The sequence below is a fragment of the Anomalospiza imberbis genome, chromosome 4 (assembly GCF_031753505.1).
Source record: "Anomalospiza imberbis isolate Cuckoo-Finch-1a 21T00152 chromosome 4, ASM3175350v1, whole genome shotgun sequence".
NCBI lineage: Eukaryota > Metazoa > Chordata > Aves > Passeriformes > Viduidae > Anomalospiza > Anomalospiza imberbis.
In genome coordinates, this window is record NC_089684.1 from 50,714,214 (window position 1) to 50,725,696 (window position 11,483).

At 46.1% G+C, this 11,483-nt stretch overlaps 1 protein-coding gene across 1 annotated transcript; it reads right to left on the bottom strand.

Annotated features, from left to right (window-relative positions):
- Positions 1–532: 532 nt before the first annotated feature.
- On the bottom strand, positions 533–2,865 carry LOC137473330 (coiled-coil domain-containing protein 42-like; the record flags this gene model as incomplete). The annotated part of the gene is given in 4 exon segments (XM_068189208.1): positions 533–1,686; positions 2,130–2,288; positions 2,571–2,598; positions 2,600–2,865. Coding segments are annotated over 4 exon segments (561 nt in total), but the record flags the coding sequence as incomplete, so codon positions are not given.
- Positions 2,866–11,483: the final 8,618 nt, after the last annotated feature.

An 11,483-nucleotide genomic window follows, 5' to 3' on the forward strand; every position in this document is an offset into this window, starting at 1 on the left:
ATTCAATCTAATATATTTAATTTATACCATTCTGAAATTTCCTGTAAGAATATTCAAATATTATTAATTCCTGTGTTGGCACAGGGCTCTGAAGCCCTCATTTAGTTCTCTTGTGTAAAATATTAGCTACTGAAATTTGTCTCACTTTTTATTTATGAGCACAATGCACTGCAAAGCACACAGGATACCAGCAACAGCTGCATTTCAGCCACATGTGATCCCTATGGAAATTGGGATTGTTAGAAGGACGTGTACCAACACACAAAGAGGATTTTTTCTTCCTAATTACCCGCATGCGGGAAGGCAGGGTGTGTATATCAGTAAATCTCTGAAGTTTGGAGGAGAGGTAATACCCAGGATTAAAACTGTTACAGACACGTTATTTCTTGCCATACAATGTGGAAATATCAAAGTTCACACCCTGTTTTTTTGGAAGATCAAACCAAGTGGATGGCAGAACCTGCCTGGCTAAAAAGAGCCAGTTTGGGATTCATGCTCACTCATATGCTCACTACGCTGAAGAACTTGAACGGCTTTTTTAACACCAATTTTTAATTCTTCCAAATTATCTCTAGGCCATGACTTTAAAAAAACAGCTATTGTAAGGACACTGCACAACAGTGAGGATGAGGAAGATGGAAACATCCCTCTGAATGAGTGGTGGGTGTTTTGGGACATGCTCTCAAAGCTAATTCCCTGATGCTCCATTTCCAGCCCTACTCCTCCCAAATCCCACCCAAAGCCTGGGGACAGCTGAGCATCACACACATAATTTCTGCATTGCACTGTGCAACCTTTCCCCAGTCCCAGAGAGTTTTATTTCCTCTTCTTCCCCCAGCTCAGGACAGAAGAGCAGGGAGCAAGAGCATGTGATCAATGGCCTCTTACCTCAAAATCTGTAAGCTTATGTCATTGAGGCCTTGGTGCATACAAAGGTTCTCCCGAAAAGACTGTGGAGACTGACTGACCACCACAGTGTGTCCCCAGAGCCACTGCTAGTCCTCTTGTTTTGCATTCATCATGGTGGCACACGTGATGAGCAGCTACATGCTCAGCTTTGGCTGGTTCGTCTGTCACCTATATCCATTTTCCACACTTTCCCTAAGATCCTGGGGGGAAGGTGAGCTTTAGTCCATAACACATGGCTGTGCAGAGAAATCCACATCCATAGAAGTGCTGGGTGTGGTGGTGGGAACTCTCTGAAGCTCTCCTGAAGCACAGTCTCCCCACCTCGCTGTGACGTGTCTCTGAAATATCTAAGAGCTTAGGTTGAGTGGGATGTCCAAATGTGAACATTAGTAGTGATCCCTGTTTGAAACCATACTCCTGTCCCAGCCTGCTCTCACAATCTTGCCAGCTTTGCAGAAACACTGTGTCATGCAACCAGAATTCTATGGAAGGCCCCCCCCACAATGCTGTCTGGGGTGAAGCTGTGGGATGGAGTTGCTCTGATGTGTCCAGTCCTCCCAGGAAATGAAGAGACACCTTTATTATTTCTTTTAGTCTGGGGTATCTGTAGGGTTCTCTTGTCCTCCTCTTTCCCTTCCCAACCCACTGAACCTTCACTGGCAGGGCAGGTCATGCTGCCACATCCCTTTTGTCTTCAGAGTTGTAGCAACCCTCTGGTGGTTCTGCATCTCCTGCATAGAACTGGATGTCTTTAAGGTGTTGGATAAACTGCTGTGTCTAGGGTGGAAAAGAGAGATGGCAGAGCTCAGGGCAGGGATGGGAACAGGAGTCACAGGGAGGCTTGTTGGCTCTTTCAGATGGCAAATGTCACCTATCAAACTGAGCAGCAGAAAAGGTCATTTGCCTTGCTGGATCTGCACCACCAGAAGGGACTTTTGTGGGTGAGCCTGAGTTCAGGGCAAGGGTGAATAAAAGCATTGCTGGCCATGGCTTGATCTGCATCCCCTGCCTCAGCCTGCCTGGCTCCCATTCCTTCTGCCAGGCAAGGACCCTGCTCTACCTCCTCCAAAGAGACAGGTTTGTCTGGTGTGCCCTGCCCCTTTCCCCATGCCTGAGAGAGAGCCCCAGTGAAAAGGAAGGTGTCTGTTGGGTCTGTGGACTCTCCCCTCCCTTAGGGCAGTGGAGACTCATCACTGCTCCTCCTTCTGGCTTGGCTTTACCATGTTCAGCTGTCTGCAGCTGTTACACTCCAACACATCCCACTCTGCTTGCAGCAGTGTGTTGGTGGACTGGAAAAGGTTGTGGAGGGCCAACTGGATAGTCCACAGCTTCCCAGTTTTTTTGGAGGTCCTGTCCTGGATGTCAGCCCAGTGAGCCTCCTGGAAGGAGAGAGAACATGCAGCATGGGGACATGCCCTAGCAAAAGTCATGCTTCAGCACCAGACACCCTGGCTTGGAGGGCCTAAGTTCCATACTTCGGACTGGTCTGCCATTCTTCCTTCTCCAACCCCATTGGAGGGGGATGAAATAAGGAATCTCTTCCAATCCCAGAGATGGTTACTGGACTCTGCTGTGACCCCATTGCTGAAGGATGAGCCATCAGCCAGTCTTGACAGAGCCAGGCTTGGCGATCTTCCCCTGCCCACCCTACAATTCCTTACCCAGAGGGGGATGTCATTTTGAGCCTGATAAGCGTAGTTTGAGCTGCACCAGCTCATTTTTGTACTGAAGTAACTCAGCTTCTTTCTGTGCTTTGTACTGCTCCAGGAACACCTTGTCTTGCTCAGTCAGTTGCTTGTGCCCCTGTTGTGACTGCAGAAGGTCCTTCCGTGTCCTCACCAGCAACATGTACTGTGAAGTGACTTCTGAGATGTCCTCAAACTGCAGCACAGGGTTCCTGGGGTTCCTGGTGTTAGTGACTCTCTGCCCTTCCCTCACCAGCTTGCAGATCTCGTGTCATTTGGCACCCTGCCCTTACCTGGGCCAACACCTCTCCCTCCTGAAAGATCTTTCCACCTTCCCCAGCCCTAACTGTTCTGGGATTCTGTCCTTCCCCATGAGACTATTGCCCCAGCTGGTTCCTGAGCATTGCTACATTCCTGGTGTGGTGGCCTCCACTGTGCCACACTCACAGCTGTCACTGCCATAAGCAAGGGGATGTACTGCTTTATCAGCAGTGCTCTGATAAAGCACAAAGAACAACTGCAGTGTCCAGAGCCACATCCCCAGGACTTGGGAGGCCACAGCTGGGGTGGTTGGAGTATGAGTGATGTCCTGACATCCTCCAGAGAGAGCACAGCTTTTTGGCAACTGCCTGGGGACACTTTCTGAGCAGCAATGACCAACAAGCAAACAAGAGTGCAAAATGCCCACCACCTGCAGTTGCAGCAGGGTCGAGAAGTCAACTAATATCCTACATCTGCTGTGTCTTGCAGTAACCCCAGCTCCTCCTCTGCTTTCCTCTACCCACATCTTACACCTCCACGGGGCTGTGGCTGGGATTTGGAAATCCTAGAGGTAGGAGTTTTGTCTTGGTTTGCTCTGGTGTGCTGTCACAAGCCCCTGGGAATATCTGGCCACAAACAATGACCAGCTGCCCTTGCCTGACCCAACTTGTGGCTGGCAGGCAGCATGACAACACATCACATGGAGTAGTTCTCACCATCACAGCTTCTTCCTGTAGCCAAAATCCCAGCACTGGCAGAAACAATGGATGGAAATCACAAAGCTTACACATCCCAGACACGTGGTCAAACAGCCTGGGGCACCACACCGTGGAGAACTGGACATGGAGACAGGCTGAGTGGCCACAACTCTGCTTTGCCCACAAGCCCATCCTTGTGCTGTGACCTCCAACGAGCACAAGTCTGAAATGGGGCAAACCAGGGCCTTCTCTAGTTTGAGTTCTGCTAAAGAGCAGATTAAGCCAGATTCAGTTGTTTCTGCCATCTCTTCTCCACACCTTTTTTGGGAGGCACGTGGACACTTTAGGGTAGAGAGGAGCCCATGGATGTAGAGACTTGCTCTTGACCCTGCTTGAAGCTGAAAGCCAGAATGAAAAACTCCAGAGATCCCTTCCAGCAGGGAAGGGATCCCTTAGTTATCCTACATTTCTGATAACTCCCCATTAGTCTTCCACCCCATACTGCCACCCTTGGCAGGAAAAGCCCATCTCGGTGAGGACAGGGGCACTTGGCAGCCCTTTCCCCACAGTCTGGGCATATGAGGCAGGGCTTTCCTCTCAACCCCTCGTACTTCTAGAATCTCATGAATTTTTATCAAACACTAATGATTTAATTCCTTCTCACATACATAGAAATCTTGCCATGAGTTTGAGCTTTTTGGGAGGGTTGTTTTGGTGTTTTTTAAACTTTATAATAATTTTAATTTTACAAGTTCATAAATCAACTCTTCTTCCTTGCTTTGCCCCACACCTCCTTTCTGGGTGTGGCTCTAAACAAATGAGACCCTTGAATGAAAATTCACTTTTTTCTTTTTTTCTTTTTTTTTTTCCTTCAAGAATTGCTCCTGTCTCCTCGGCCTCAAATATTTCATGCAGGTTGTGCCATGTATTTCACAAGCTCAGCCAAGCAAAACACCGCCTTCCATATATACAGCAAAAAAATGTGTTTCAAGCTCAAAGCATTTCTGTCTTTGGCAGAATCTTTCTCAAAGCATACCAAAGAAAAAGTATGGAAATGAAATACAAAGAGTGGTTAAAATAATATTTTGGGTAGAGATGAGCCCAAACCAAACCCCAGATTAGAGAGCCAGATACCCCCCTAGATACCATGCCTAAGATGAGGAGGTTTGTTGTGTTACTTGGAAAACAACTGGAAAGCATTGCAGGTCTCCCACCGAGTTTAATTTCCTAATTGAACTTATAAAAGACTTAACCCCTACCAGTCCTCACAGCTAACACTGATCCTTTTACATTTATACCATAGATTATATTTATCCAGGCTAGCTCTGTGTGGATGTGGGTGGATGGGCTGTAGGGAGGCATGGCAGAGAGGATTCACAAGGCCAAGGGGCTCTGCTGAACCTGGGCAGGGGACCCAAAGCTTCCCTGGATTTCAGTGTGGTTATTTCTGCTATTTGGATCCAGCCTGTCACTGACGTGGGCACAAACTGCAGTGTAATTTGGGGTTTCAGACCCAGCATTTAGGACTGGATCCAAAACTCGAATGGAAGAAATTTGGGAAAGAGGCTTTTAAGAGTTTAATTTGAAACAGAAAACCCATGAAACTATTTTTTCTCTGGTCTTTAATTGAACTGTTTTTTTAATTCCCTAGTATGCCTGGGCTCTCCCGGCATCCAGCAGCAATGTCTCAGTATTAAATAGGACACTTTGTGCTATAGGAGTGATGAATGACTGAATAACCCAGCTCCCTGTGAACCTGCTGTTCTGTAGAGGTGAACAAACAGCATCTTACAGCTCCATGTGTGCACTCAGCAGCAGCCATAAGAAAAGCTGACTTTAAGGAAGGCCTATCTTAACAGCAGATTTCAAGAGGATAATTGTACCTACTCATCTATAAATTCTCTTAGAATCTGATAATGCAAGTCTTAGAGGCATTTTTACTTCCTGTATCCCAACAGAAAGTCCAGGTATGTGACTGTAAATGAGACAGTTTAATAAAGTGTATTTTACTCTCTAGTTTAATATTTTTATAAATCTTAAAATAACCTTAAAAATATTTGTCCTAGTACTTGACAGGATTTGGGCTTGTTTTTCTATCAGTTTAGTGGTTGTAACACAGGTCTTAAAATAGAGGGGGAGGGAGAGTGTTGTTTTGCTCCAGAAGCTGAGAGTGTACCCAGCACGTCAGCCCCATTGTACAGAGCTCCTGCCACCATGAGCCAAAACCATCCCAGCTCCCTCCCAGATAAGGAAGGACATGCCCTGGGCTCTGGCCACTGCTCTGTTCCATCCTGTACTGTGCCAGGGCTGCTCCTGTCTGGTACCCACAGCACAGGCACGTGCCCAGCCAAATCCTCTCCCATCATCTATAAGCCAGGTAGCTGCACCTCTGTTCCTCCACCCTAAAACAAGGACAGGACTTGGCTAAAATGCTGAATAGTCAGTGAAGCACCTGCTGCTAGGCAAAATGAAACCTCTTGGGCATGAATGGTCCACAGTGCAGGAGAAAGAACTTATTAAAAATATTTTTTTCATGTGAAATATCCTGGTTTTAATGTTTCAGGTTGTTGAATCCTTGCCTATCATCCTTGCTTGACACTTGTTGGCTGCAGGGCTCACGTCCCACCTTTAATGCATACAGCTCACCCGGCACAGTCCCAGCTCTGCCCCAGCAGTGGTGCCAGCATCTCCCTGCTCCCCTCACCAGATTCTTGCTGCCACTGATGCACGGGGACAGATTCCTGTTCCTCTCAGCCTTCCCAAGCAGTTTTGGGAACTGCAGGCATCCAGGCTCAAAAGCAAACTCTGGAAGGTAGTTTAATAGCAGAGAATGTTCCTGGACTCCATCAGCAACATCATCAGACTCAGTCACCTTTCAAAAAGACAAACTCCATGAATGCTGCTCTCATATATATATAAATGCACACACAAAAACAGTTATTAGCTTAATAGAGTGAGCATCAAAATGCAACAATAAATTATCTGACATCTTTATTGCTTAGAATGACAGATTCAAACAAAGCTAACCCTTTAATTATGTTTATATAATGTAATTTGGCAGAAGTCATAAAGCACCCCTTTGGCAATGCCAGATTAAATATTTTACATTTGCTTGGGCAGCACATTACAAGACTGGAAGCGGCATTTCTGCCCGATGCTCTGGAGCAGTGACTGACGTAGTGTGGATAAGAACAAGGGCACAGACGTTCCGGTCATGAGATCAAGGGACCCCAACCCCATATCCCACTTTGTAGAGCTCCCTTTCCCACCCTCACATCCAGGAGAATGGCACCACTGACATTTGCCAAGACCAAAACAAAAGGCACTGCTTATGCCAAGGGCACCAGTGGTGCCTCTGTTATTGCTGATGGGGTTTCCTGGGCCCCTCACCTTTCTGCCCACTGCAGCTTCTCTGAGTCCTCCTTCTGTGTACAACAGGAGAAGGGGTCCCACTTTATGCCACAAACATTTTGGCTAATGGTCCTTCGTTCCTGGGATTTCAAAGAGAGGATGAAGCACCATGAGCTGTTCTGCAACAGGGCAGGGAACAGAGAGCAATCTCAATGTCCAGATTCCCAGAGCCCATTTTCCCATCACTCCTAAGTATCTTCCCAAGAAAAGTGAGTTCCCACACCAGGCTTGGTGTCTGTGTTCCTCTGTAGGAAACTCCCCAAAGATCCCACATTTCAAGCTCCATGGCTCTGTTCTTCACTGTTGAACTAGAAATGCTTGTTGCCTGTTTCAAAAGGATGTAAATAAACACGGCCCTCACTCCCAGAACAGGTCCCATGAAGCTGCCCCTCCATGACCAGTAGATCAGGAATGTAGATGGAGATGAAGTTAGAACAAAGCCCCTCAAGATCCAGGATAGCCACTTTGCTGGCAACACACTGGATCCCCTTCCCAAGGGATTTTCCATGAGTCACCACCACCATGCTGGCAATCTCAGTTCACTCTCAGCCCTCTGAAATCCACATGCCTCCTCTGACCACGGCCACCTACTCCAACATATCTAAATCCTCCACTGCCAAGGACCACCCTGGCCTTGCGAGCCTTCTAGAGAGTATTCTCTGACTTGGTTCTGCTGCTACAGTGGTAGCACAAAATTGATTTTCATAAGCAATTACAGCACAGTAGAATCCAGTGCAGGGAGAATGTGGTTGTATCTTTCTGCAGCCAGTGGGATGGAAAGCTGCATTCACAGTGTGCTGGAGCAGCCAGAATAAACTTACTGTAGCCCTACTACTTTAAGTTCAGACCATTTCACACACACACACACTTTGCCCAGCATACTCTTTGTACAATCTAAAGCAGGTATCAGTTTCAACTGCTCACTATGAACATCAATTTGGATGCTGTAAGAGGTACCTAAACCTCTCTTCACAGTTATAATTAAGTGATGTTTGTGAAGATATCAATAATGAATGAGGACACAGGATACAGCCAATAGGAACTTGAACTTCTTCAGTAGCATGTAGAGCCAGATGGTATAGACTAAGATTCAAAATTTAAAAAAAAAATACAATTCAGTGCAGAACTTTGACTAATGTAAAGAGACGAGACCTTTGGAGCACTAAGCAGAGCAGTTTACCATTTCTGGAGTATGTCATGTTTGCATCAAAGTTTTAATTACAGAATGAATAAATCCATCCAGACAAAATTTCTTTGGTTTCTTCAAAGACAGACTTGACTGTTTTGCCAAAGCGCTTGCCCTTTTTTGCCTTCATATAAATTACGGTGAGCAAAAAAATAAGTCAATTAAGAGAGAATAGGCATTATGAAATACTTCCCTTTGCATAAGCACACAGGCTTGCAAATCTCATTGAAATTCTGTTGAGTTGCATTGCCCACGCAACTTGCAATCTTAGCGAAAGCCACACAAAAGGCTTCCCTCCCCATTGTTTACAGGAGCGTTTTGGGAACGGGGCATATATTGCTATGCAGGAAGGGAAAACAGAGACAAGAGTGAAATGCAGTTTGTTGAGCTAATAAAACAGCAAGCCTTCCATTTATTTCCTTAGTCCTGTAGAGCCATTCCTGTTTCAGACTTACACGCGCCACTGTTCGCAGAGCTGGTGACAAGCATTTTCACTTCTGACTGTTAAAACTTCTGGGCTGGTCATGTTTTAGCTATGAGAATGTCTCCCAGCCAGTATTATTGGCTTAATTCATGATTTAAGAGGTTGATATATGACAACAAAGGGACAGAAAGCCCTAAAGAGACCTGCTGTACCTAACTGGCTTAACTCCTCAAGAGATTACAGCAACCCCAGAAAAACACGAAATTCATCTAAATTCAGGGGATTCTGAAGTTTGCAAGGCATTTGGCCAAAAGCAACCCAAATATTTTCATATTCCTTTACATAAAGTTACCAGTACTGACTAATTACATGAGTAATAAGAGACAACAAAGTCTCCTTCTCACACATTCAGAACACTCTTTCATGCAGCAAGGAATGGTATATATATAAAATAATTAAGACGGACATCAATGAAAGCAAGAAGGGGCATGAGCTTGGAAAATCTGCCAAACCACTGGGGCTTCTGGCAGTACACCCTGAATGTCTGGGATCTACTTATTCAAATGTGGGCATCAAACTTCTACAGGGAGACAGCCCATGCAGGTCAGCAGTCACACAAGACCACAGGACAGCAGCTGCCTCCTGCTGCCCTTGCAGGTGAACTTCCCACTTCAGCTCCAAGGCAGCTATGGCAGAGAAACTGAACACAGATGAGACAAATTCTGTAACAAATAGCTCAGAAAAAAAGGTATCAGAGATTCCCACGCTCATGTCCCAGGAACTGGGGCTGCTCCAGCTCCATCCTGCCATTTCTAGGGGGGCTACAGATCATTTCTAAAGACACAGGTATATACAGATGGGAAGAAAAGCCCAGGTGTGCAGGGGTTCATGGTTTCCCCCCACCCCAAATATTCAGATGAAATGAGAGAAGAAAAATCTAACTTTACTTGTTTAGTGACCTCAGACCATCATGGCTGCAGCTGTGTAACGCTGCTCCAACAATTTGCAATGCCAATTCTCTGAAAATTATTGAAGGCAAAGGATAACTTCTGCTCAGCAGAAAGGGCTGAGTGTCAGCTCCAAACTGCTTTTCTTACATCTAGGAAATCCTAGTTTAGTCCTTCACTGTTTTCAGTTTACTCCCTCACTTTTCTCCTGTTGAGGAGGAAAAAGAGAAGGGATAAAGAGTTCAATCTAGATCCTCAGCTGATTTCAATAGGACAGTGATAATTTGCAAGAGGCGATAATGTCACCAACAGGTGAACTCAGGTTTTTCCTGATTTACTCCAGGGATGAGATTCACCATCAGCAGGTGCCCTCCTCAATAACCAGGTGACTTCAGGGTGGTTTATTTTTGAACCCCACATTTACACCAGAGTAACAGGAGAAGGTGTCCTCTTCTGCAAAACCTCATCTTTATGTGGTTGTGTACCTGGGGACTCAGTGAAGCTTCCTGAAGGTTTTCAGGAGAAGAACTAAGGAAAGAAGTTATCCTTTCCACAGGAGCAAGACTTTGAACACAGCCCTAGGTAAGAGGAAGGCATGTTGAATTCTGCAGCTGAGCTGGTGGATGTCACAGGAGGAAACTGGGCCACCTCTTTGGGCTGTGCAATCCCTTCCCTAAGCACTCGCACACCACCCTGGTCTTCCAATGCAGCCTCAGCAGAAAGACCTCCCATGCAGACGTACTCAGAGCTCAGTGTCTGAACAAACTTATATTTTCTTTGTTCAGTCCCTAACTCAGTCAAACCTCCCTTCCCCTTCTTTTTCTTCACTAACTCCCACCATGTGCCCAGCTGGTCTGGCTCAGGGCAGTCTCAGGTGGGTGGTCACCCCCTGGCTGAGGCAGCGGTTTGCTCCCATGCCTGCAGCCGTGCCCAGCCCCAGCAGTTCTCTGACTATCAGGACATTTGCAAACCAGAGCGATGATTTGTAGGACCTCTCCAGGGAAAGCACTTCTGGCACACCCACATGCTCTTTACGCAGCTGGAATTAAAATCAGGTTTTATTTCCCTCTCTGGGTCAAGCAGAGTAAATCATCACTTCCCTGGTAAGCACAGAGCCTGGGCCAGCAGTGCCCAGCAATGAGCCCTAGTGACCGGGATTTGTACCCACAGCAGTGAAAGATCTCCTTTCACTCACAGTGTGTTTTAGCCTGCCCCTTCTTCTCCCACCCCTGCATGTTTTCTGCTTATAACAATTAATTGCTTCATTGCTGAAGGCAGTGTTTAATCCTGCAAGCATAAATTCTCACGTACAGTGATGTGATCAGTGAGGCTTGTGGGATTAAGTCCTTGGGTCCACCAAAAATTTTCACAGGGGTGTAATTATAATCAGACATGCAGCTACATGAGTGTTTCAAGAGAAGCACATCTGCAATTGCTTGCAATTTGCTGCAGTTTTCAAAATCAGAAAAATTGTTCAGGATCAAGTTCACTTACCTGGGCAGACATGCACAGAAGAAAACTCTTTAGAGAAATCACTTTTAGGGATTCTCCTGTTGGTCCTTTACCTAGTGTGCCTTCAGACCCCAACTCCTTTCTGAAGAAGTGTCTTTCCTCCACCAGGTTTTGCTTGTTGCTTTCCTGACCTGAGCCCCTCCTGCCACCTTCTACATTAGTCCCAAACTTGAAGTTTCAGCCAAAGATGTTAAGATTTCTATCTGCACGTCTTATTGTCTTTTCCTTGCAGCCCAAAGGGCAAATAAGCACAAACATGAAGTTAAGGGTTTATTAATGGCATGTGTGTTCAACTGAGACAACCCGTCAATGCTAAAACTGGGAAGTAAAGATCTTCATGTTATCTCTGAGATGTCCTGCCTGGGACAGTGCTTCCCATGGCTCAAGAAACGACTTCTTGTCCTCTCCTGAGGGCACATATCTCCCACACTTTGTTCAGATACCTTCTGA